At 44.1% G+C, this 27,369-nt stretch overlaps 2 protein-coding genes across 5 annotated transcripts; both read left to right on the top strand.

The window, feature by feature from the left end:
* Positions 1–398: 398 nt before the first annotated feature.
* Positions 399–11,252, top strand: ALDH3B1 (aldehyde dehydrogenase 3 family member B1). The gene is made up of 8 exons (XM_044438236.1): positions 399–840; positions 1,061–1,181; positions 1,315–1,400; positions 2,429–2,510; positions 4,846–5,232; positions 5,446–5,612; positions 9,444–9,543; positions 10,948–11,252. The coding sequence occupies exons 1-8, from the start codon at positions 520–522 to the stop codon at positions 11,139–11,141; spliced, it is 1,458 nt and encodes a 485-aa protein (XP_044294171.1). The 5' UTR covers positions 399–519; the 3' UTR covers positions 11,142–11,252.
* Positions 11,253–15,034: 3,782 nt separating this feature from the next.
* Positions 15,035–22,966, top strand: NDUFS8 (NADH:ubiquinone oxidoreductase core subunit S8). 4 transcript variants are annotated; one of them, XM_044438361.1, is made up of 7 exons: positions 15,035–15,149; positions 16,060–16,123; positions 18,337–18,399; positions 18,909–18,998; positions 20,762–20,934; positions 21,834–21,962; positions 22,144–22,966. In XM_044438361.1, exons 2-7 carry the CDS (start codon positions 16,084–16,086, stop codon positions 22,273–22,275), a joined length of 627 nt encoding a protein of 208 aa, XP_044294296.1. In that variant the 5' UTR covers positions 15,035–15,149; positions 16,060–16,083; the 3' UTR covers positions 22,276–22,966. The 4 variants fall into 4 exon arrangements, with proteins under 4 accessions (XP_044294296.1, XP_044294299.1, XP_044294297.1 ...); XM_044438364.1 differs by lacking the exon at positions 15,035–15,149 and adding an exon at positions 15,192–15,365; XM_044438362.1 differs by lacking the exon at positions 15,035–15,149 and adding an exon at positions 15,489–15,589.
* The last annotated feature ends 4,403 nt before the right edge of the window (positions 22,967–27,369 follow it).

Raw genomic sequence — 27,369 nt, 5'->3', positions numbered from 1 at the left:
AAATAGATCAAAACATTTACAAGAATGAAAATTAATTTAAAATAGCATAAAACATTTCAAAACAATAAAAAGGCAATGAAAAGACATAGTTTACCGAATATGGATACGATAACAGCGTATAGCATAAAGTGCAGCATAAGCATTCAGTAAATAAAATTTAGAACAGTTTAAACACCTAAAACAGTTTCAGTAATAGTGTGAAAAGCTAGTTAGCTCTGTTTAAAAACCTGGCATGTTGCATCGCTGAAAGCATGGAAGTAGTGCTTTTCATGATGCCAAAAAGATGATAATGTTGCTACCAACGCGGTGTCAGTGGAGAGATCTTTGCGCAACTGAGGAAGGGGTAGCACTGAGAAGAACCCGCCCCTTGTTACCTCCAAGGAGGATGACCCATGTGTCGGGGGTGCCCTGCCCCAGCTCCTTGATTCCTTGAGCATCTGCTTTCTCCCCAGCTCAAACCCCTATGCTCGCCTGGTGGATTGTCTGCGTGCCTCATGGTTATCTGGGAAAACACGCCCTATGGAGTATCGGAAAGAGCAGCTGGAGGCTCTGGGTCGCTTCCTAGAGGAGAGGAAGGAGGATATCCTGAAAGCCCTGCATGAAGACCTGTGTAAGGTGAGAGTGGTCACCCTCAACTCTCCTCCGGGTCAGACAAGCCAGAACAGTTGCCGCATGACGAGGCGCTTGGACAACCGTCACACCTTCGTTTTTGTTGCTTTGTCTCCACAGCCCCCTTTTGAAGCAGAGATCTCAGAGATTGCCCTAACTAAGAATGAAATAAACAATGCCCTGAACAACCTGCAGCACTGGATGAAGGATGAAAGCGTCTCCAAGAACCTAGTAAGGAGGTCAAGCGGAGAGGGAAGGAGTGTGGCCTCGCATGGGGGAAAGGGCAGCTTTGTGTTTGATGGGGAGGAAAGTGCAGACCAAAGACTAATCAGGAAAGCAGTGGGCTGAGACCTCTGCGGCCAAGCAAGTGCTTCCATTCTGCGGCCTGCTGTATCATTTCTCTCTCTGCTCCACTTGATTCATGAATGTTCCTGCCTTCACCCCTTTGTAGGCCACCCAGTTTGATTCTGCCTTCATCCGCAAGGACCCCTATGGTGTGGTGCTCATTATTGGCGTCTATAATCTCCCCATCAATACTATATTAGTGCCCCTGGTGGGGGCCATTGCAGCTGGTAAGTCAGGCAGCCCCTCAGGGCTGCCATGTATTACCCCGTGGTTTCCAGTCTCTTTACAGTGTCTTCTGCTGGCTAGATGGTGGGTTTGTATCTCTTGCTATCTTGATCATATGGTCTTTTCTTCCACCAGGAAACTGTGTGATTATCAAACCTGCAGAGAGCAGCAGCAGCACTGAAAGGCTCCTTGCTGAAGCACTGTCTTGCTATCTTGACCCAGTGAGTTCCTCAGCCCCAAGCCTGCCTTGTATTCTTTAGCCAAACCTAGCAGATGCTCACTTACCTGCCTTCTTTTCATTCCTGAACATTAAGGTGGTCTCACTTGCCTCGTGCGGAAGGAATGAGGGTAGCATATGTAGCGGTAAGCATCAATCCCATCTCTCAGGAGGGGGCTGGCAGGAAGAAACCACACTGCAATTTGAGGTGTGCGTGCCTGTGACTCCGGTCACATGCAATAGGGCTCATCAGAAGGTAGAGCTGGATCTACTGGTAGCTCTCTGGGTAACTAGTAGAGTAGAGGGGTTGCAGCTCAGGCCTGGCAGCCAAAATCAGCCTACCTGGGGTCCTGTTCAGACTCTCTAGGGTTCTCCAGACCGCCATGCCTCCTTCTGCATGTCATTTGGTGGCTCTCCCTCACTAGTTGTCTGTTGGCGTCCTGCCTCTTGTGCTCCTGCCACCAAAAGGAGGGAAAGGTGGTGTGCCTCTTCTAAGGCATAATTAAGAGCTTTACATTAAAATATGCTGGCATTTTGGTCCTGTCCCTTTCAATGTTGGCCTTCCCCATCACTGGAACGTTGCCCAGAAGAGCTTCTGAAACTGAATTCAATCCTGTGTTCAAATTTCTTTAATTCCAAGTGTATGTCTTTTGCACCTAGATCTGATTGTTTGATTGTGGGACTCTATTTTCCCCCCTAAATGGATTCTACAAACTTCTAGGTCACAGTGATTTCTAAGCATAAAAGTTGTGATTCCTGCCAGTTCATTTATCTGACTAAGACAGCACATCCGTGATGTAACAGTGCAGAAAAGGTAGTGGGATACATGCAGAGAGAACAGGTTCACTGTCGGACGATGGGGTTTACCTTTCCCGTAGGTGAAGGCCAGACATGATTCCTTTTTCTCTATAAATCCAAGGGTGTTGTAACTGAGCCCCAGGAAGCTTTTCCTCAAGCAGAGCTGCAAAGAGAGAACAGCCCGTGTACATGAATGCAATCTGACCAGGTACGAACTGTCTCCCTATTTCACAGGACACCATTGCTGTAGTAACAGGTGACCATGAAATGACGAGCAAGTTGCTGGAGAACAGGTTGGATTATATCTTCTTTACAGGTGATTTCCCTTTTAAACTTATAATTGCTTATAATACTACCAGCCATAGTATAACATGTAGTACTTACAAAATAAAGCGCCCTGAACGTTACATATCCACAAAACCCTGTAAAGTAATGCAGTTTTCATACTGTACAGATTGGAGAGTTATTTGCTCAAGATCATCCTCTGGGATTCAGGCTGGTTTGGCAACTGAATCTTGGAGCAGCAAAGTTGCCTTTCTTTAGGATCATGTTGGCTCTTGGCCACTCTGCCACCTCTGTTTGCACATTGTGTCTACCAGCAGACAGATGGCATCACAGCTTCATTTCAGCCAGGGCCTCACCCCGGTGTGTCACGTATTGCTATCCTCAGTCCAGGAACAGGTGAAGATACACAGAGAACACGGAGAATACCTTTCCCACCTGAATAACTACAGTGAGCTCCCCCCGCCTGGATAATTACTTGGGGAGGAGGAAAGCCTTCCTCAACCTGGAACCCCCCAGATGTGTTGTACCGCAACTTCCATGATTCCCAGCCACTGTTGATGGGAATTATGGGAGTTCTGGCAGCACCCTTTTAGATGACCCCAGGTTGGAGAAGGCCGGGTTCAGGCTTCTTCTGACTTATACCATGTGATTCAGATGCCTGAGCCCTACCACCTCTGATTTTAGAAAGCAGCTGCCAAACCAGTCCCTGGCGCATTGTTGTGGTTCTTCAACTTTAGCTCCCATACTGATAACATTTCTATGCCCGGACAGGTCAAATAGCAAATGGGTCTCTGTATATTCTGCAGGTTTCCATAGCTAACATGTTACATAACAGGGAGTATAGCACATTGGATATTTTGTATCTTGCCCTTTGCCCCTAAACTTTGTAATGGGTCATCTGTCAGCCCAGCTGCTACTCTAAAGATAATTTTTCTACCTTTTATGGTGGCAATGCAAAGTTTGAAAATATATTACCGATCTTTGGTGAAGATACAGGAACAAAAAGGGATCAGGACAATATTCCAGTTGTCTTGGGAGTGTGGTATCAGTTTGTGGCAGAAATGCATATCCCAGGTCTAGCAGTTTCTGTTTCTTTATCCAAAAATACTTGTCCTTTTCCTTGTTCGCCCCCTTTATTGTCTTTTTGTAAAATATTTTTACCTTCAAAATTATAATGCATCAATGAAGGAAGGAAGAAAATCTATGAAAATGTGTATTATTAAAACTCATAACAAAGATAACATCACCATTTACAACAGTTTACAATCATTATAATTTGCAAACAACAAAAAGAAAGAAACAGGCCAAAAAAAGAAATGGAAGCACAGGCAGTACCTTTATCTTGACAAGTATTATTCAAGAGCTTTAAGAACAGGGACTGTCTTTCAGCAGATCTGGTTGTTTTCCTGGGTAGCTTCTTCAAAAGTAAGGATGCGATCCTGGTACCCCCATGGCAGACACTTACAATCCTCTGAACTCAGAAGCTTCTGAGCATTCAGCCGAAGGTGCGACTGACAGCAGCAGTCTTTGCTGCTGTGGCACTTCACCTCCTGCATTGTATCTAAATGGCCATTTTCAGCCATGTAGATTTAGTGCCAGGGAGGAAAGGGAAAGAGGCTGAGGCACTGATTAGAACTGCCACAACTGCACAGCCCAGCCTTCTCCCGCTGACATGCCCACTTTCCCCCCTCCAAAGCCCAGTTTAGACCTTTGGGAGGGGAGCTAGTGTGATTCTTTCTGTGTCAGCTGCAAGGGAATGGGGCGAGGGCTCAGCCTTTGGAGTCTGAGCATTGTGGTTCTCCAGTGCCCTGACTCCAAAAAATCCTATGGTCTCCCAGATAATGTTGAGAGGCCATAGGATTGCCTCCCGAGTTATTTTCATCAGTAATGCAATATCCTGGATATTTTTTTACAAGTTATAGCACAATTATAACAATGTGTGTGGCTTCTCAGTGCTCTGCACTACAAATACTTGTAGCAGCAAATAAATGGAACAGTTAAAAATCACAGGCTTCAGCCCAGAAGGGTTATTCTTCAAATAGAATATAATGGATGGACATTTCTTTGATTTTATGAAAGACTGTCCTTGAAATCCTTTGTATACATGGACAGATTTTTTAATGCATAAAACCTGAGCAAAATTGCATTGCTCACTCTTGTGAATCCTATTTTAATAACTATTTCAATACTAATTAATAGTATTTGATAACCTGAAAGGAATAAAGTGTTGCTCTTAGACGGTTCCATAATTCCTTTCTAAGCATAAAATGTATGCTGCCTTGATACAAGAGGTGGGACTGGAGTTTTGGGTGTCGCCTGTGCATTTCTTTGTGACTACTGCCCCTAATGTTGCCATGCCACTGCAGGGAGCACCCATGTGGGAAAGATCATCATGGCTGCAGCAGCCGAACACTTGACACCACTGACTCTGGAGCTGGGGGGCAAAAGTCCCTGCTATGTGGATAAGTGCTGCGATTTCCAGAATGCAGCCAACCGAATAGTATGGGGGAAATTCTTCAATGCTGGCCAGAACTGCACTGCACCGGACTATGTGATCTGCACCATTGAAACCCAGGAGAGGCTGATGCCCTGCCTACGCCAGGCGATCCGTGAGTTCTATGGCACCAACCCCCAGGATTCACCCGACTTCGCCCGCATGATCAACGATAAGCACTTCCAGCGCGTCCGGGCATTGCTGGAGTGTGGCCGAGTGGTCATGGGTGGAGAGACAGATGAGCGTGACCGTTACATCGGTAAGTGGACTGCTGGTGGGGAGGCCCTGTGCCATTGAGGAAGCTTGCTGTGCAGTGCTCTGCCTGTGCAGATGAGGGTTAAGGCAGCAAGAAGAAAGCCCTGCATTTATGGATGGGCTGCCATGAAGAAAGGCAAGAGCTTAGCTGGATGGGAGGAAAGTATGGCGGTGGTATGGAAGGACGGCATGACTTGATGAGATCTTTTGCCCACAGCTCCCACAGTGCTGGCTGATGTGAAGGAATGGGAGCCAGTCATGCAAGAGGAAATTTTTGGGCCCATCTTGCCCATTATCACCGTGCAGGACTTAGATGAGGCCATCCGTTTCATCAATTGCAGGGAACGCCCACTGGCTATCTATGCTTTCTCCCGTAACTACAAGGTATGCTTGCTAGACTTGTAGCTTGCCTTACTTGAAGAAGCTCAGGAGGGTTAAAAATCACTACCCAGCCAGGCTGACAAATAGCAAGCTCCCACACTACTTTCAAAACATGTGCAAGCAAAGGCGAAGCCAACAGAGCTGCTCCCAAGACCAGTGGCATTACGGCTGGCAGTGGGGCTGTGGCAAGTCGGCATGCTGCACCTCTGCTTTAGTGTGGCAAACCTGTATAAGTACTTGCTTGTTGAAATGCAAATCCCACTGGGTTAAAGGAGACTTCGAGCCCAATCCTAAGCCTATCTATTCAGAGGCAAGTTTCCCTCCCAGGGAAGCAAGTAGATAGGAGAAAGTGTTTTCTCACTTTATATTAGTTGGATTTTATGTGGTTTTAGATGGTATTATTTTGTTATAGTTATGTTACATTGTTTCTGTTTGTGAGCTGCCCAGAGGGCCTGCTGATGGGCTATGGGACAGCATACAATTGAAATAAATACAAATAGGACTGCCATTCCAATGAGAAAGAGGAGGCTGTATTTGTGCCATGAAGGTAGATGTCATATGATGGGCAGGTGCAAAAGAAGACAAGACTCCTGCAACTTGCATAGTTGTACAAAAAAAAGGAACTTTGGCAGGTATTGCTTGCATGGTAAACTACCTTTCCTAAAAATCTCTCTTCTATAGAACTATTCAAGGTGCAAGAACCTTCTCTCTCTCTCCTTGCATCTGGCCATGGTAAAGGGTGACCATATGCGAGTTAGCATATGCCCACCAAAGCTTTTCTTTATTTACAAACAATCCAGCTATGCATATTAAGTAGTGTACAGTTGTTTGAAAAATAACTAACATATGTGCAGTTCAGAATTCGTACTATGGACACGTCTCTTCCCATCTAATCCCTAGAGTGAAGGAAAAATTAAATAACAACTGGGGCTGAAGAATTGAAATGGGTATGCTATTTTAAAAATTGGTAATTTAAAAATTGGTATTTGGATGGTAATTCTGAAAACTAGGCCCATATGTGACACACATCTTTGCCAGAGTTGCCCCAATAAACTCTGGAACTCACAGGCTTGTTTTTTTTAACCTAGAGCTCTGCAATGAAGAATGCAGGAAAAGCTATGCTGAATCAAAGGCCTAGTTAATCCAGCCTAACCTTCATTGCCTACCAGCTGTTTGTGGGCCATAAATCTAATAGCAGCCTCCTACTCATTTTCCCCAGCAACTGATACAGAGGCTTACTGTCCAGCTGCTGTGCAACTAGTAGTCTGATAGCCTTATCCTCCATGAAAACTGCATCCATAGTAGCAGCATCTTACCCCTAGTATGTAAAGATAAGTGGAATGTCCTCTTCTCTGCAGGTACATGATGACTTTTGAAGTGAGCTTACAGTAGGTGAACTGAATCACCATATAATTTTTCATCTATGCAGAGGAAGTTATTAAGAGCTTTGGATATCCATAGTGGCATAAACAAACCTTAATAATAAGGCTGCAAAAGCTTTATAACAACTAGCTACCAATTATAATAAACATGTTGTCTGCCTATCTGTCTATATTTCTGATGGAAGGGCAGTGTACTTTGTAATATAAATGAAGTAAGAACATGGACTTACAGCCTATTTAGTGTTAAATGAGAAAGGTTTAAAGAGCAAGGAGTTCTAAATGCCTACTAATAAACTGAAGCATGCCTTTTGCTTTCTCACTTTAAAAAATAGTCTCTTAGGATACCCTTGCAAGCTAGTTGCTTAGGATCTGTTTGGGTCTTTCAAGACAGTCCTGCTCTCTTAGGAACGCTGTGCGGGAAAGCAGGAACTCCTCACCCCAACTAGCATGGTTGCCAAGGGAGCTTTTGGTGCAGGAAAGCTGACTCTGCTAGTGCTTGGATGGTGGCAGATCCAGCCTAAGCAGTGATGTTTGGAGCCTGCTATAGATTGAACATTTTGTGTCTTTTATGTCTTACATTATCTTTGGAAGCTGTGCACTCTTGCCCACTGTTGGTGTTCACACTTACACACACAAGGCTCTCCAACAGGAATGGGGAGAGCATCAGCTGGGTGGAGCTGCCCCATTCTGCCATGGAGCTGATCCACAGCTCCTATCTCTTGCCTGGAGTAAGCCCCCAGGGCAGGAAGTGGGGGCATGATCAGGAGGGCTTCTAGCTCCCAGGGAAGGGCTGCAGGGAACAGGGCAGCCCTACCGTGCTGACTGGTGACTCCTGACTCAACAGGAGGAGCTGGGATACCACTGACCACTGCGCTACTCTGGGGGCAGCTATCCGCCACACTCTCTGGCTAAATGCTTGTAACAGGAGCAACTCTAGAGCAGAGCATTGTGTTTGGTTGTGGGTGACAACTGTGAGAAGACACAAAGTTTGTTCACCACGACTGGGTTCAGACAGAGTGCAAGCAAACCGTGATAAAAACCCCATGGCTGCTTATTGTGCTGTGTGAAGCCGGTCACAATAAGCCATGGTCACATCAAAAAACCAGGGAGTGCCTTGGCAAGAGCAGCATAAAGGCATGCCAAAGTGCTAAAGCAGCACCCAGGAACAGCTGGAAAAGCTTCCCCCTTGTTTCTGCAGCCATTTCCTGAGTCATTTAGTGCCAGCCATGGCTTGGCTCTTTAAAAAAAGAAAGAAAGCTTGCAAAAGCTTCCATTAAAGGTGTTTTTCCTGATCCTACAGAAGAATGCAGGTGGAAGAGCAGGGAGAAAGTGATACATAGAATTGTAGCTGGAAGGGGCCAGAGGGCCATTGGGTCCAACCCCCTGCTTAGTGCAGGACTCCAAGTTAAAGCATTCTTCTACATAACTCCTGCTGTGCCTCATTGTCTGTCAGGCACACATGAGGTTTAACCATAGTGCATGATTAAAGTTCTCAAAGTGTTTAGCATGTTGTGCAAACCCAGCCATTGAATTCAGTTGAGTTTTGCTCTCAGGTAAGTGCACAGGACTGCAGCCTGAATCTATTAGTTTTAAATGTGCTGAAGATAATTGAAATTTTGAACAAAAGAAATTAACATTTTAAAAACCCTGGGGTAGGGGAAATCTTATTAACCTTACCAGACATAAATAAATTAAATGCTCCTAAATTGTGCATGAAAACAATCTACTGGAAACTTTTCCTGTGCAAACATCATTGAAATGAATGAAAGTTGTACAAGCATTCATGCCGGATATTTATGTTTTGTTTGTCAAATTGAAACTCTTTGATTTTGAGATACAAAATGTTATAGAAGTATCTATTATTGAACCAATTTGTAGATGCAGGTCTTAAATTACATAGAACTCCTAGTTGCCCGATCATTCCTGACATGTCACAAGAAATCTTAGTTGTTGCTATGCTAGTATAAGACACCAGAAATCTGTTTTGATATCCCTTATTTAATTTAAACGATCCCCACAGTGAATGTGTTTTAACCTTGGCCTTTTGTTAATTTTAATGAAAAGCTTTCTCTAACTGCAATGCTGCATCACAGAGTAACATTTTTCTTTGGATAAGTTACCCACTTAGCTTTGGGTAAGTGAGGTGAGCTTGGAGGAACAACCCAAAGTGATTAGGTATTAAATCAAGGGTCCCCACTATTCTTTCTCCAGCTACATTGTCTTTTAAAAGCCCTACAGTTCTGCAAAATAGAAATTGTTTGGAGGCATTGTTGGAAGCTCCTGGAAATACCTAAATAATTGTTCCTAATTTCCTATATAAGATTCTACAAAATCTTATTACAAAAGAATTGTAATAAGTGTTCCTTATTACGAAAGGGAACCCATTAAACAAGTGCTTGGAAGACCATGGATAGGGTCTGCTGATGCTCTTGTGCTCTTTTCCTCCCCACAGGTTGTGAACCAGGTGTTGGCGTGCACCAGCAGTGGCGGCTTTTGTGGCAATGATACTTTGATGCAACTATCACTGATTAACCTACCATTTGGCGGCATTGGTATGACTAGGCTTCTGTCTCCTAAGCTATCACTGTCCCCTTCCTCTCAGTCTGGGAACATGCAAGGCTATGTCTGAACCAGCTCACTCTGAGAATTGCCTCTGGGACAAGGAAGGTCAAAGTCCTTGTAGGATTCTGTACTATTCTTGGCCTCTTTACATACCAGGTGCAGAAAATGTGAGAAAGGAATTGATTGTATCCCATTGTGCCATATCATGCTGCAGGCTGGTGCTAACTTATGACTAGAAATCCTATTAAGTGGATCATACATTTGCCTCTTACTGAGTCGGGCCACTGGTCCATCTAGACCAGTATTGCTGATGCTGACTGGCAACAGCTTTCCATGGTTTCAGGAAAGACTTTGTCCTCGCCCACTTGGAGGTGCCAGGGGTTGAACCCAGAACCTTCTGCATACAAATAGGAATGCTAAACAGAGACAGTTAAGGACACACTGGCCAAGTTCACATGGTTGAATGTTTCTCTACAATGATTTTCTGGGAGTGCAGAGCAGTAAGCAAGCAAACTCCTTGAAGCTTAAGAACAGACCACAGGTAAAAGCTGTGGGGTATTTCTCCCTATGCAAGCCAGAGCTCTAGGGTAGGATGTCATGGAGCGCAACCCCAGAATGTGTGTTTTCAGTGAAATGGGAAATCAGTTGGGAGCCTGCATGCTCTCTCATTCCAAAGCAGTCCATGTTTAATAAATCACAGCTTATTTAACTGTGCAAACTGAGTGATAGGGACTGCTGGGTCAGAAATTAATTTCCCAAAGCTCAGAATGCTGCATGGATGGAGTGGTGCAACACACTCCCTTCCATGCTGGTCCTGGGAAAAGTTTACTTACAGCAATTGTCAGAATTGGCCAGCCACCCCTTGCTCCTGGGACATCTCAGTTTGTATTGGCCCACGACCCTCTTTTGCCACGATTCCTTGGAATCCCGAGGTGTGACAAAATTTCTGTTCAGGCCAGGTCCCAGCACTTCTAGGTTCCAACAGAAGTATATACATTCATTGCATAGATAATGCTTACAGGCAAATGCTTTTGCCACTTTTACCCTGGATGATGATCCATCCCCACAGAAAAACTGCCAAAAAGGTTTTTTTTAAAGGGATGGAACATAATCCCCCTCCGATATCCATATATGGCACACTTAATTAACCGTATGTTACAAGTCCAGCACAACCCTATGCATGTTTACTCAGATGCATGTCCCAGTTTGCTCAGTGAGCTTTTCCTAGGCAAATGTGCACAGGAATGCAGTCTAAATTTCTTTTTACCTGCTTTTTATGGGCATACCTACAATGCTAGAAGACTGAAGAGAAGGGCTGTCCAGGCTGTGTAGCAAGCTGGAAGGCTCTGTCAGGGAGCAGGATCTGATCTGCATGCTTTCTTCTTCTGTTGCAGGATACAGTGGCTTTGGCAAGTACCATGGCAAGCTCAGCTTCGACACATTCACTAATCTGCGTGGCTGCCTCTCTCGCTGCATCGGCTTTGAGTCAATCAACACCATACGCTACCCGCCTTACAATGACCGCAACCTGGCGCTGATGACTTCTGCTCTTGAAATCAAGCGCAAGGGCCTGTGCACCTTGTTGTGAGCTCTCCAGATTACACAGGTCACATGCTCTGCAGAGCTACAAGAAAGAACTTGGCCGCTGGAGAGAGGGGGTGCTGTTGCTTCATCTCCAGGGTTTTCCTGCACCTTCTGAAAAAGCTTTTGTCAGAACTCTAGCTTTGAAAAAGCCTTGCCCCACTATCTTGGTTTCTTATCAAGGGTGATATTACATGCCACTCCTATATAGAATAACCCACTAAAATGAATGAAACATAAATTAGTCACAGCTGTCCTGTGCTCCAGTCATTTTAATGGGTCCAATCTACCTAGGGCTAATACAGGACACTGGCCTGTAGGCTCTCCTGCCCCTTGCCACAGTCTTGGCCTAGCATCAGTCTAGGCTCAGCACTCAAGGAGAAGACTTCTGTGCTGCTCTGCCACCATCTCCCCTTGCACTTTGCTCTGCAGCTTCCTTTCCGACATGGAATGTTTTTTCCCAGTTAGCAAGTTGAGGCATACCAGATGTTTTGGCTGACCGTTCCCATAACCCCTCACCATCGTTTATGATGGCTAGATCTGATGGGAAATGTAAGCCAAAATGTCTGGAGGGCATCAGGTTTGCCACATGACTTACTTAACTTTGTTAAGCATGAGTATATGCAAGGCTTTTGTAGTAAGTTCACATCAGAGTATTTCCCCCTTCAGCACAATTTTATGGAGTCAGTTCTCATTTAATATTTATGAGCACCAGATCTTTTCTAAAGATTGATCAAAGCTGCTCCACTTGCGTGCTGGCATAATCACTCATTAATATAACTGTATATGTGCAATAAAAGTAGAAGCATAGAAGCTGAACAGCCTTTAAGAGGTGATATAACTATTTATGGGTGAATATGTAGAGGCTGCATCCTTAAACCAATATAACTCCAAAGAGTTTCAAAGTTAAACCCAAGCAAGCTGTTTTACACACAATACCTCTGTTAATCAGGTATTTTGATGCAACTATATTCTGTCCTGCAGATATGCCAATTCTAAGGAGTAAGAATTTTTCCAGTATCCATTTCTGCAAATTAAACATTCTTAATTCATATTCCTCATCCAATCAATCGCTACTGTAGGCAATCTTAAGCATGTTTACTCAGAAGTAAGTTCCAAGTAAGGCTTACTTTCTAGCAACTATGCCTGTGATTATGGACTTGCTGATATTTGGCTTGCTTATGCAATAAAGAGCTTGGCTTCAAATGCTACAGGTTATTGACTTGTGTTATTTACACAACACATTTCATAGTAAAATGAGCTAAAACAAGTTATATTTATATCCTACCTTTTCCCCTTAAGTGACTCTAGGCAGCTTATATGATCCTCCTCCTCTCAGTCTTTTCCTCATCTGCAGGCTGAGAGTCAGTGACTGGCCCAAGGTCACCCTGTAAGCTTTGTGGCCAAGCAGAGACTAAAACCAACATCTCCTGGGCGCAGTCCAACATTCTGAGCACTACACTACATCTCAGAAGCAGAATTCCAGAAACAGTGCTCACAACCACAGGGCAAACACGCACACTTCTGTATGATAATTCACATATTCTCTAAAGTCTTATATCTTCCAAGGTCACCAGTATTTGTTTAAAAAATAGGACATAGGAGAGAAAGACATGTGATTTCTGGGGGGTGGGGGGGACAGGCAGAAAGATTCAAGGGGGGGGCAGCAGCAGGAGATGAAGTACTTGTGGGCAAAAGCAAAAGAGCTAGAACTTGGGAATCAGATGTACAGGAGATAATCACGCCTTCTCCACTTACTAAATGATAATGTAGCACTTCCAAGGCAGCACAAAACAAAATACTAGTTTCTAGAAGCAGGCAGTATGGCACAGCTTACATAACAGAACTCTGCCAAGCTGCCTCCTTTCATTAATGAGTGTTTCCACTCATTTCAGGCTTCTCAAAAAGCCTAAAGTGCTAAATCATCTTTGCAAAAGTGGTGGGTCCTGCTTCTACAACTGAATAGGTGGGACCCACTGCTTGTAGAAAGCAATCGGGAGGCAGAAAGGAATTGGTGGGATTTTTCCTAATGAGAGATGTGTAAACAATTTGCTACAACAACCAACAAAATATAGAGCATTTTGGCATTCTAGAAGCTTGGGAGTAGGTTGGTTGCCGTCCCTTGAAGTATTCATAATTTACAAAACATTCAACAGTACAATGGTAGAAGTCAAATGATTGTGGGCCTTTTGACAGCTTTGTTTTCAAGCACATAAGCCAAAATAGGAAGAGTTCTTAGTGATGCATATGTAACTGTAACAGTGATCGTAAAAACATGTTTTTGGATGGACTCTTTGTGTTGCCACTGCACCCCTCCAGAGGTTCTTGAATTGCAACCTCTGTCAGCCCTAATAGGCCTAGCTAATAATGAGGAATAATGGAAGCTGCAGTCCAGCAACATATACAAAAGCATTCATTCATTTAGAAACAAGACTACAATCCTATGTGCACTTACTTGGGAACAAGCCTCAACTAAAAGCAGTGGAACATACTTCTGAATGAACATGGATGGGATTATACTGTAAAAGACATCTAGCTACATAAAATAAAGGTATTGAGAAACTCCAGGTGCAGCTAATTATAGTTTACTGGTTTTGCATAGATAATTAAAAGGAATAAGGCAGCTCCTGTGGAGGATTAAACCATTCCTTTCCTAGTGACACTGCAACATCAGCATTCTTGAGTCATTCCATTTGTCATACAGCATTCAGACAGGGAAGACAACAAAAAATCTTGTGTCGGCTCACAAAAGTAACAAATTAATTGAGCATAAGTTTTCCTTGGGCACAGTTCACTTCATCTGATGTGTTTACTCGGCTGTGGCACAGGGTCAAATCTGTTCACAGAAGGAAATATTTACAGTATTATCATATTCACCTAAAGCTCAAACTGCACTACATTTTTCTCGAGAAAATTCTATTCTTCCCTCTGCTAGGCACGATACTGCAAGTTGGAGTGCACTCTGAAATGCACTTTTGAACTCTCCTGGGTACCTGCCACATTGATAACCAAGTTGTAGTTCTAACAGCAGTATTCATCCAGTAACAAAAGGACTATAATCTGCATTTATATATGAGAGAGAGAGGGGGGGGGGAGAGGGAGAGAAGAATACATAATAGCAGTTTTTTTATTTCAGGCATAGTCAAACCCCTCCTTCCCATGCCCTCTCACCACCATCATTTTCCAGTGTGGAAGGAGCAGGACAGCACCCACTGGCAAATGGTTGCAACTATGCATTTGACATTACTGCAAAATAGCCCAGCACACATACACATGGACCCTGATTATCCAGGACTTTCATTTATTTAAAAACGGTATATATTTCTTCCTGCCAAAAACTGTACTGAAATAGCATGTGTGCTTAGGGTACACACACATCTGTATATACAGATGAGGTTCTTTCTTAGAAATCTTAAAGTCTAGGAAAGCACAAAAATGTGGGAGGAGTAACAGAAAATGCGGGGGGAGGGGGACACATTTTTCCACAAGGAGTTTTGGAGAATTTGGGGAAAACAATTCCTCCTGCTGCATTTACACCTCTACCCCTTCACACCACAATCCAGTATTATTCTGTCACACATTCAGTGAATGCAGAGTGCATGGGTGTGTCTGGCAACTTCTCACACTTCACTGAATATGAACTACTTGACAACTAGAGTTACTTGCATTTGTGCCGTGAGAGGTTTAGACAGGTCTTTCGTATAGTCTCTTGGCAGCACTTCTAAATCCACAAAATCAAAATTCTACAACTCTCCGCCAATCCACGAGGACTTTAAGCTCCCTCGAAGCCAATCATCGACTGTTATGATCGGCGTCAACCGCCTACGTCCCGCCCTTTACCCTAGAAAGTTCCCGCCCTTTCTCATAGTTCCAACCAACCAGAGAAAAAACCCCGCCTTTCACAGCGCTACTTTGACCAATGAAGATTCGGCTAAGCGGCGCTTGGTTCCAGTTGTTCCTCCCGCTAGCCGGTGGTTTGGAGCAGACCTGCTGGTCTCTCTCGCCGTTTCCACGGGTGAGTCCGTTTTGACCCACTGTGACTCTACGCTGTGCACGCGCTTGTCGTTCCAGACTCCTGGAAATTCTCCCTAAGTGTGGGGGATGGGGGAAGGCTGTAAAAGAACTTGATCGCGGGGACCTTCACGGGTGCTGCGGAGGACAGAGCAATGCGCATGCGCCTGACCTGCTGAGGCGGTGACGGCGTGATAACCTGGTGGGCAGACGAGAGGAGGTAGGCGGAGACGCGCATGCGTCCTGCAGCTGTCCTGCGCCATAGAACAGGCTCGAGTTCGTTCCGCTGGAGGGGCGGGACTTTATAGGTCGGAGCCCCGTCCCTTTCCTGTATGTGACTCGCCTGCTCGCTGCGATGTTCCTCTTACGTTGGTGTTTTAGGGCAGCCTGATGGAGAATACGCAGCGCCTTTCATAAGAGCCTCGCTGGTCCTCTAGCATGAGTGTACCCTCTCAAGCCTTTTTTTCCTTTCTTCTCACTGTTGCGGTTTAGGCTTTGTTATGAAATACAGATAAATAAATTTATACATGCATTTATATTTACATTATACTTGCAAATCAGATCCACAATGTTCAGTGGGACTAAATCCCAGGAAAACATGATTAAGATTGCATAGTATGTTTGCATAATGCCTCCTCTAGTGAACCTTAGGTGCATTGCAAACTACAGGTGTGAACCTTTTCATTGTCTCCTGAAAAACGTTTTTTTTCTCTTCAGCTCCTTTGAAAACTATTTAATATCCATCTTGCTGGAGTTCTAGTGAACTGAAAAGCTTCCTTGCTATTTTGTGAGGTTTTAGTTGTTCATATTAAATAGCAGGTTACTCTGGGACATTTGCTTTTGTAATGTGTCTAATCAGTGTAGCTATCTGCATTTATACCCTCCTCCTCCCTTTCTTTTTGGCCCTTTTGCAGAGGAGTCCCTAATTCAATCTGAAAATGCCGGTCTTCTGGATGATGCGCCAAGCTTCCCAAACAGGTAGGGTACAGAAGGACGCTTTGGTTCAGTATTGGCTTTTGATCTGTTCTTGGTTCAAATTCCATTTTAAGAGCTTGTTTAAATGGTTTTGGCAACTGACTACTTGCCAGTTCCTTTTCCTGTTTGTAAAATGGGAATAATATTGAACTTTTGCTGAAGTGTTTTGAGACTAGGGCATTTAAAGCATTCACACAAAGGGTGCTATACCAGGGGTAGGCAATCTGAGGGCAACTACTCCCGTCAGCCATACGCAGCATGATTATAGGGATGATGAAGGTAGGCCAAAGCATCTGGAGGACCACATGTTGCCCAACGCTATCAGCATTCCCCAATCTGGTTTGTTTCACATATTTTGGTCTGCCACTCCTAGTGTTCCTGACCACTGTCCATGCTGTTTGAAGTCCAAAGCAACTGGAGGGCACTGGGTTGAGGAAAGCTGATGTAGAAATTAATGTCCTGTCAGAGTTTTGAGTTTGTATGGTGATAAATTCAGATTCAGGTCTTTGCAAAGCCTACAGCAGTGTCTAGTGAATGTGGCTTAAGAAGTGAGGTTTAATAAAATAAGAATGACAAAGTATTTTATACAATATGCCAAAGTCCCTGAGGAGCCACAGAGGTGCTTAATGATAACGTGAAGAAAGAAATAGCAAGGAAGGCTACAAGGTCAAATCAAAGAGACTTTTTTTGGAGTGTATTTGCATAGGATCAGACTTTATATGGGATGCCACTAGAGTATTTCATTCTGAGCAGGTAGTTGGTATCTAGCATGGGAGCAATGCCTTAAAGGTAAGTGAACTCTATATCAGTGGTTCAGCAGGTGTGAAACAGGCCTTACTAGGCTATTACAGCCAGTTTGGAAAGTGACTCAGAGTCTACACACAGGGGCCCATAGGCCATCCACTGTGGGTTCTAACTCGTTCACCACTGCATCAGTGAAAAACAATAAACTGTATTGATTGTCAACTTTGTGCATGTGCTGAGCATTAGTGATGTAGCTTTCTTCATTGAAAATGGTATTTTCCTTGAGATTCTTCCTCTATGTAATGAACAATAAGGATCAAAGAAGAAATAAATATTCGTTTATTCAGATAGCAGTCTGTATGAAATTACATTATCCAATACATCCTAGGACAAAAAACACATAGGACTCTACCATTAGATGATGAAAGTAGACTATTTGCTTGTCTTTAACTTGAAGAGCTTATCTTATATTGTGGCAGTATTTTAGGGGAGTCTTCCATTGTTCTAACAGCCTCCCATTTTGCTATGGCAGAATTGCCTGGAGGAGGTAGAATGGAATATCTGTGCAAGTACATGCATCTTGGAGGCTCTTGTTCTTATGCTAGCCTGGAAGAAATCAAAACTAGAACTTAGCTATTTGTAATACTTTCCCAACACCATCACACCCACAATCCCTCTCTCTTGGCTTTGCTGGCTAGGGCTGGTGGGATTTGTAGGCCAGAATTCCTCTTGGGAGGGGCACAAGTTGCCTACTTTTGGCCTAGTGAAAGTCTCAGCTCAAATACTAGACAAGCACATGAGTATTGAAATGGAGGAGGCATAGATTGCTGGTAAAGCTCATGCTTTGCATAGAGGAAACTATCTTTGGCATCTTCTTCAATGGAAGTCTGATTTGTACAGAAATTTGGCTTTATCTGGCTGCTGTTTGTCCTTGTTAAAAACAAGAGGCATGCACATACATTTCCTCCATATTGTTAGTATCCCACTCAAGGCTATGCTACAGTTTCTGTTGCCTGATTCTGTTGACTGATCATCTTTCAAAGATTATCCTGAGAAGTTTTATGGTGAATAGCCATTTTTGGTATTAATTGTTTAAGAATGAGATTTTACAACAATTTTATCAGTAATAAGAATGAGAATAGCAGCAGCAGCAATAAAATACTGGTCCTTGTGGAGCTGGCAAAAGGAGGTTGGAAAAGTTGCATTGGTTTTCCAGTGTGTTTCAGTGCTAGGAGCAGTTACCTGGCAAATTGCTTGGTTGGATGCAAAAATTGTCATATTACCTACTGCTGCCTGGTCAGTACTTAAATACAGGGTTGCTCTAGAAACAGCTTAGCCCAAGGCTCAAAGAAGCTATTCCAGGAGAGTCACTGGTTGGACAGTCCCCCTACTGATTGTGCTGTCCTGAGTGACTGGGACTGGAGTATCTGCTTCTCCCTGGCATGTTGCCCAATTGTTCTGTTATTTCTCAGGGATTCCAGTATGCTTGAGTCTTACCCGGCATCTGAGCATCACAGCTGCAAGAGCATCATACAGTGAGTACATAACAGAGTTCATCTGTTTTGCTGAACTCAGCAAGGATCTCTCAAGGAACATAGCAGCTGCTCTCACAGCAAACGGTTTGAATCAACGGGCCCTCTTTTACTCCAAATATAAAAAGAGCTGCTTCTTCAAGTTCTTCTGGGAGGGACACAAATCAGTCTGGACCCCCCCCCCCCCAACTCTCAATGCTCTCTTAATGACAGAAGTATCACTGTGCCTGTATTAACCCATTAGGGAATCATTCTTGTGAAAAGTCTTGGATTCCTCTGGGAATCATACAGCCAGTGGAACTCCCTACCAGTCCTCTTGGACATACACACTGTTTGCATTAAAAGGCATTGATCTTTCTAGGAAAATTAATATGTGCTAATATGACTAATATGCCCTTGTCTGCACTGTTTGTGCAAGAAAGTATTTTGCACTGAAACCTGGTGTATGATGAAGACCTTGAGACTTTTGGACAGCAACAGCTCAGACCTTTCTTTTTTGTATGTGGCTGCAGAATATGTGAATGTGAAGGAGGAGGCAACAGACATGAAATCAGTCACTGACAAGGCTGCACAGACCCTGCTGTGGACAGAACTTATCCGAGGTGAGGTTTTGACCAATAAAGCCCTGAACGGCTTGAGTCCAGGATACCTGAAGGAACATCTCCTTCCTTATATGTTCTCATGCCCCTTAAGATCTGCGGGAGAGGCCCTGCTCCGAGAACCCTCTATGAAAGCATTAAAAAGGATATCTACTCAGAGGAGGGCCTTCTCTGCAGTGGCGCCCAGATTGTGGAATTTGCTCCCTGGAGAGGTTCGCCTGGTGCCAAGTTTATATTCTTTTTGGCGCCAGGTTAAAACCTTTTTATTTAACTATTATTTTAAAAACTAATTTAAATTGTAATGTTTAACAGTCACTTTTATTTAACTTATTTAATTTGTATTTTTTGGTTAATGGTTATTTATTGCTGTTTTATTGTGGTTGTTTTAATGATTGTAAGTCATCCTGAGATGCCATGCATAAGGGACAGTATACAAAAGTTTTAAATAAGTGGGATCAGAGTAATGGTTGGAAAGACATGGGTGAAGAAAGACTCTAGCTGTCTGGCATTGGGTAGCAGGGATGAGAAGATCTGGCTGGAATCTGGTTCATTTGCACCTGGAGGACTTCTGTCCTGTGGTCGACCTTGACTTACGAAGCACACTGAGCTGAAATCAGGAACACTAGCAGACCCCTTCTCTGTGCTGAACTCTTCCTGTGCAAAGTATGCTAAGCCCACAAGTGACGTGTGCAGAAGCCGAACTCCACTTGCACAGCAAATTAGTGCCAGGGAGCTTGTGTGCGAGCTGGCCTTGCGAACTCACTGGGGCTCTCTTCCCGCTGGACACGCACTGCAAACGTTCAGCGCAAATCAGGCTTAGGGAAAAGAGAAAGTGGGCCAGAGTCTGGGGAGCCTAGCCGGGAATACCCCAAACTGGGTTGCTCACACATCACTATTGGATAGATTGACACAGTGGGCATAAAGGGGAGGAGTTTAATGTACTGTCATGGAACGGATTACCCAGAGAAAGCTGGCAATTTCTGTGCGTGTACATTCCCCTCCCACCAGCAGTCCTATCTCTAAGCATGGCAGTGGATGGCAATAGGATTGTGTCCTTGCCATGGCAGACTGCAGCTAGTACTTCATCAGTGCCACTGCAGGACTGAATTCAAAGTGGCATGGTAACCTTGGAAATAAGGCCACTAGTACTTTCTTGCAAGCTCTGTTCCCCTGTGCTGCAGCACTTCCCTGTTCCGCTAGCGCTGCTGCTACTCTTGTTCCTCCTCTGTCCACATGGCATTGTTCTAGTTGTCTGTACGTGTCTTTCAAAACCAGGCATGTTTTAGCACTGGAAAGTATTTCTGCAGCAAAGGAAATACAGTGCAGCTTTGTAGTGGCCATGGCGTGGCTCCTTCTTTGGTTTCTGCCCAAAAAGACTTGAGCTGGCAACTGGCTATGCTGTGTGTGTTCTCAGAATTTTGTTTTTTCATATTTAGGAGGTGGAGAGTTGTGAGGGCAACTGTTGAAGTTCTGCACTGATATTTCTCTCCCTGCCACTGCTCATGTTAGTGATGAGTAGGAAGGAAATATGTATGTATAGTTTACCACTAAACTGATTGCTTGCTGGCAGCTGTCTGTTCCTGGGTTAGCAGGCACATGACAGATTGTAACACTGTAGTAAACAGTTGTAATCTAATTGTTCTAGCTGTTTTGTTTAATTATTAGCTAGAGAAATTTTGATTTAAATCTATTGTTGGCCTGCTTGGACAATGAAGTGAAATTGTGTATTTAAATGAATAATATATTTTGCTTGACCTCCCCCTCAGGCTTAGGTATGACCCTGAGCTATTTGTTCAGGGAACCTGCCACTATCAACTATCCCTTTGAGAAGGGCCCCTTAAGCCCCCGTTTCCGTGGGGAACACGCCCTGCGCAGATATCCATCTGGAGAGGAGAGGTGCATTGCTTGCAAGCTCTGTGAGGCCGTATGCCCTGCTCAGGTGAGGCCCCCAATGTCTCCTGTTCCTTTCTTTATGTCATCATGGTGTGGATTTTTTTTCAAACAGTGCCAGGTGTTTGAACGCAAACAAAAAACAAACAACTCTGGCTACTGGTTACATCATGCAAAGGGAAGTTGTAAGGGTATGGAATCTTGCAAGCTTCCCAGCAAACACATTCTTGTGTGCCATATTTGGGGTCAGATAAATTCCACTGAGGTCAGTAGGGCTTGGAACCTGTCTTATGCAAACCTACTGGAGGGTAGCTCCCACACCACAGTGAGACTTGCTTTATTGGGTGCAGGTGCGGGGGTGGCTTGGTTGTATCTGTCCCAGTTCATCAGCACGTTTCCAGTTGCATGCAGCTAGTGACAAGGTGAAATATGTTTTCTCTGCTTAGTGCTGAGCTCCTGCACTAATTAAATCTATCATTGTGTGGTAGGTGATTTAATTGTGCTCCCTGCTGAGCTTGTGCTTGAAATGGTGCACTTCCTTTGGGGCAGGTGTTTGTTGAGCAGCTCTTCCGCTGCCCGAGTTCTGTTCTTTATGGCATCCCACCTATCTATTACAACCTGTGTTTCCCCTTTTGCAAGGAACCTAAGGCAGCTTCATGCCCTCATGGGGACATGAATCTGGATCTTCTAAGCCCCCGTCCAACATTCACACTACTTTGTTATGCTAGGCCTGAGGCCATTCTGCTCTTTGGCAAACATGCAGCTTCATCCAGTCTGCAGTCCTGTTAAACACGCAGCTTCCTTGGCCCTCCCTGTTTCTTGCTTTTGGTACAGCACAGGTAAAATTGCTGCCATTCCTCCACTTCTGAGTGGAGGATCCAGGCTGATAGACTTGAGGTTTGTGGAATGCCATGCACTAAGGGATGTATGCCTCTTTCTCTCTTGCAGGCAATCACTATTGAGGCAGAGCCCCGGGCTGATGGAAGCCGCAGGACTACTCGCTATGACATTGACATGACCAAGTGCATCTACTGTGGATTCTGCCAGGAAGCCTGTCCTGTGGATGCCATTGTGGAGGTAAGTGACCTAGGTTAGGGGGCATGTTTTCAGGCTAAGTAAAATAATACTGTTTCATCTGCCCACTCTGGATTGTATCTGGAAAGTGGAGCTACTCAGAGAGTAAGCAATTGCCTAGCTTTGCTGTTGGACGCTGCCTATGTATGTGTGAATGGATTTGACTCTGTTCTTCATTCTGCAGGGCCCCAACTTTGAATTCTCTACTGAGACACATGAAGAGCTTCTGTACAACAAAGAGAAGCTACTCAACAACGGTGACAAATGGGAAGCTGAGATTGCTGCTAACATTCAAGCAGACTACTTGTACCGGTGATGGAGCATTTATCTGAACCCACCACACACATCCTAACCAGCCAGCTCAACCGAAATCAAGCCTTTAATAAAGGACATGTGCCCATTGTTTGTTTCCCTTTGTCTTGAGGATGAGAGAGAAGTTGTAGGCAAACCTTCTGAGGATATTCTAGAATGCACAATCTTGCTCACAGGTTGTGGGAGACGGCAAGTCCCACTACCCGTCTTTTCTTTGAATTTGGGATTTCTGATTGTTATATCATTGAGGAAGCCTAAGGGATTACATAAGAATGTTGGTCTGAAAAGAGGTGATAGTGAATTGAGGAACAAGTAGAGGGATTGCTGGTCAACAGCTTTTTGATTATTTTACTGGAAAGGATTCCCTTTGCTGTCTTCTAGGGAGCCAATTCAAGGATTCAGGAAAAGGTTTCAAGTCTTCTTGGGACTACTAGTAGTATTGTTCAGAAAGTGCCATCAGGTCAGAAAAACACTGCAGATGATATAAATTTCCTCATACTGCATATTTTAGATGTAAAAGAGAATTGGATCAGGCAACCTCTTTCTCCCACAGACACATACATGCCAGCTGCAAGCTAAGTGAAAGCAGTTGTGAGAAGCCAATGCTACATGGTTTTTAAAGAGTGTTTAAATTGTCTTTGAATAGAATTGACAGTGCTGCTTTATATAAAAATTCTATAGAACTATGATAAGAATTCTTTGTACTCTGCAGTTGTCTTTTTGTGCATGTGCGCTCTGTGTATATTTATAAAAAGTTAGTTTATATAAGAGTCTTGTTTGAGAAATGGGCGCAGGTCTTCTTCAGCTGTTTATCCACTCAAGGACTATGAAAGTGAGATCTGCATCTCACAAACTATATTCTGTCCTATGGTTAAGAAAATCTAGCTCTTGTATGAAGGAAAAGAATCCCAGCTTCTGATTCTAGTGTGTATGAATGGGCTTCTCAGGAATGGTCTTCCTCCTCCACCCCCACCCCCATTAAGAATGAGACAAAGCTATTTTTTTCTGCTGCTCATCTTTTTTTCTGCCACTCAGCATCATTTTGAGATTGGCATGATTTGACCTAGTTGTAGTAAAAAGGTTCTGCTTGTGTCAAGTATCTTTTCTTTCTAGTGAAGCATCTACTTGGAAGTTCAGAGGTTCCAGCCCCTACTCAGATCAATTGACCCTGTAGGTCTACAGCATCTGTAATTCTTTTTTATCGGTAGCCTTTTCCTAAATGCAGATGGTTTCTAAGATCTACAGAGAGAGCATGAGAAAGGTTAGAATAAAGCAGTATGGGTTTAAAGAGAACAAGTAGAAAATATGCGTATCTTAATGTGCTTTGACTTTAAATCTTTATCAGTTAAGTTCGTACTGAAAAAATAAAGGTAAGTTTACAGTAGGGATTTCTTTCAGAATACTGGGTTTTGCTGATAAATGGGTAACAAGCAGGAGGGATTATGGCTTTTTATCTTCATATAGTTTTCACAGGGGTTTCAGTCAATTCTGTTCTCTACCTAAATCTTTATGAACTGTTAACTGGTGAACTGTGGTTAACTGCAAAACTTGGATTCATCCTCTATATGCTGGTTCTCCTCAGTATGCACTTCTGTCTCATACATAACAGGAGGCTTCACTGGAGAGAAATCGCACAACTGAAGGTGGCAAGGGACAAGGCTGGAAGGCAGAGGATTGAAAAGTGTACTTGACATACATTCCTGACAGAATGGGGTAGGCAGCAGCAGATAAGATGAAGGTCATATAACTTTTGAAATATGGGAAGCCCTCTGATTAGCCACAACCATTACACATATATTCCCTCACTGAGAATGAATCAGTGTAATCAGCCTACTAAAATAGTATCTGAGATGTGGAAAAAGCAAGTAAAAGTGTGTCAAGCGTCTTCTGTGAGGTGCAAATGACATTGAACTGGTTATTTTCTGAATAGTTCTCCCAAACTGTTTTTGCGCGTTGTTGTTCAGATCACTCTTGTCATATGTATAATTTTTGAGTGCAGTCTAAATGAACTACTGTGGCTTAACATGCATAAAATGTTATTAAGGAGGAAAAAGGCTATTCCCATTCACTGGAGCATGTGGTTTCTTTGGGCACACTGCTTTATAGGCAACACAAGGCATCCAATTATGGCAGAACAACTTACATCCACACTGTTGCAGAAGGGCTGCGGTGAGTGTGTACGTGTTGCCCAAGCTATCTAGGCTGCTCCCTTTTCTGGGTGAGAGCAATTCTAAGCATGAAAGACTTTGATTGGGTGATCACTTTGTGTCATATGTCCCTATTTTTATTTTTTGGTGTGCCCTCATCTTCTCTGCTTCCATTTCTCTTGCCATAGCCTGTGTGTGGAGGGGGGGGGTAGTTCTCATTTGGACAAATCTTCCATGTTTTGAAGGAAGTCTTCTTGACTCTGCTTGTTTAACTTGGCTAGCAGGCTCTTGGACTTCGTTGTGGCTTCCCTGATACATGATTATATATCCTAGCTGAGCTATGGTTGTGTGTTCTTGAACAACCCACAAGCCTTCTGGAAAGATTTGACCCTCTGGAGTTTCTCTTTCACCCTTTTACCACTCCCCTCTAAGCTTGAGTAGTTTGAGGACTAATGGTACCGTGCTGGGCCTGCTTGGCAATTGTCCAGTCATAGGTTTGGCAGGACTGTGCTCACTATTTCCAGGGTGCCACTTAAGATTAACTCTTGGGTCACCTCCTTTCTGCTCAGGCCCATGACCAGGTGTTTTATGGAATAATCGTTAGGGTTTCTATCAATTTTACCTCTTCTTTATGGCTGGAATATGCATTCATCCCACATATGTAAGAATAACTGAACCTATTACTAAACTTTCTCCTTTGGATGCCTCCCTGATTACATTTTTTATCAAGGTCACCCCAATCATTTTTGGTCAGGGAAGTGAAAGTGTGCCCCCAGTGTTAAGTTATTTAGAGGTATTGTCACTCACTATGATTTTTGTGCATGTGTCTGTCTTTTCAATCTAGAGAATGATACTTCTGTCAAAGCACTTTGATGGGCTACTTATCAGTTTGTATCCAGGGGCACATTTATGCCACTAGTTCTCTGCATTCCACCATGCCCATTGTAAATGTGCTATGTAGCTACATTAACACCAAGCAAGCCAATTCCCCCATCTTGTTTCAGAGGCTTCTGGCATCAGCATAGGAACACCTGTAGGTACTATCCCCCTCCAAATGTTTCTGGTCAATACATTTTCCAGCGACAGTTGGAACTGATCCCAGAAAATTGGACAAGATGGAGCATTCGACAGCTTACTAGAAGCTGTTATAGTAGCAGCATTTAAATGGTTATGAAAATAGGTGATGTACTTCTTGGAGAACTTTGCAAAATTGTGACAGCAACCCTCAGAGTTAAGATATAACATACCATTCAATAGATAATTATTGATCCCCCCCCACAAATACCTGCAATAGCTTTGATGGATACTATTCAAAGACATGATGGATGAGGCAAAATAAGTTTATTTTGCTGCCCTGATTGCCACAACAAAGGTTCATTTGTGCACTCTTACTTGAGTTTGATGGGCTTCACATCTGTGTTCTAGTCACAATTCAAACCATGCAAAATTTGCAGTTACCTGCATGTAAACTCCGCCTGGTCCAAAATCCAATCTCCTGGGAACTTGAAACCCTGATCAAACATCTACCACTGTTCCTTGCAGACTTGACTGGTGCTCTCTGGAGCCACCTTCCCCAATCTGGTACCCTCCAGATGTTTTGGACCTCAGCCCCCATCAGTCCAGCCCTACCTGGGCAGTGGTCAGGAATGCGAGCACTTGTAGTACCCCAGTGCCAACGAGTTCTCAGGAATACCATGTTCTCCATCTGCAATTAAGGATGAGCTGACCTGGCATTAAGTAGCTGAGCCAGAACTGCTGAGGCAAGTGTGACCCATACATCAGGTTCTAGTTGTGCAAGTGCCACTCCCGAATTCATTAGGGCAGGCACTCGTGTAGCCTTTTCAGTGTTTTACAGTAGCTGCTAGGCAGGGAGGAAAGAGGCAGGCATCCCTTGATGCCACAAACAAGTCTGTGGCACTCTGCTCCTGCCAGCCGTGCATTCCTGCTCCTCTCTGTCTCTAGTGGCAGCAGTGCTGTGGACTGCCCAGCCCTCAGGAGTAACTTAAGCAAATCTGTGACCACGAGTTGACATCCGCCCACGATGGTGCCATTAATCTCATGGGTGGACCGGCAGCATTTATTTATTTATATTGCGATTTATATCCTGCCTTTTTCCTACAAAGGGCTCAAGGCAGCTTACATCATTCTCCTCCTCCATCTTATCCCCACAACAACAACCCTGTGAGGTAGGTTGGGCTAAGAGTCTGTGACTGACCCAAAGTCACCCAGTTGGCTCCATGGCTGAGCGGGGACTAGAACCCAGATTGCCCGAGTCCCAGTCCCACGCTCTTAACCACTACGCCACACTGGCTCTCACTACACATCCTTTTCAGACCCCTCTCCAACAATGGTGGTATAGGGTGCAAGACTGGGGCTCAGCAGACCTCGTTTCTAGTCCCCACTCGGCCATGGAGCAACTGTGGGGGAATCTGAGCGAGTCACTGAGTCTCAGACCAACCTGCTTCACAGGTTGTTGTGAGGATAAGACTGAGAAGAATTATAGAAAGCACCTTGAGTTCCTTTAAAGAAAAAAAGGTGGGATATAAATATAATCAGTAAACCCCATACTTTCTTATACTTTATCCTTATGCAGTATGATAAGGATGGAGTACCCCTTGTTCAACTAAGAAAAGCTCATGATCCACTGGGATCCAACGTGCAAGCTTACTTGGGAATCAGCCTGAGTAAAACGGGGCTTCTTTCCAACCTAATATGCAGAGGCTTGAGCTGTGTGTGGGACATGGGAATGGGGAGGAAAGACCAGCTTCTGCTGTGTGGAAGGGCAGCACATGGGTTGCATCCAATATTAATTCCACTTAGAGTAGACCCCGAAGCTCAAATACTTTGGCCACCTAATGAGAAGGATGGACTCATTGGAAAAGAGCCTGATGCTGGGAACGATTGAAGGCAAAAGGAGGGGACGGCAGAGGTTGAGGTGGCTGGATGGGGTC

The sequence above is a fragment of the Varanus komodoensis genome, unplaced genomic scaffold (assembly GCF_004798865.1).
Source record: "Varanus komodoensis strain SLA01 unplaced genomic scaffold, ASM479886v1 scaffold32, whole genome shotgun sequence".
Taxonomy (NCBI): domain Eukaryota; kingdom Metazoa; phylum Chordata; class Lepidosauria; order Squamata; family Varanidae; genus Varanus; species Varanus komodoensis.
The sequence above is the reverse complement of the archived record's forward strand: the minus strand, read 5'-3'. Positions and strand labels throughout refer to the sequence as shown.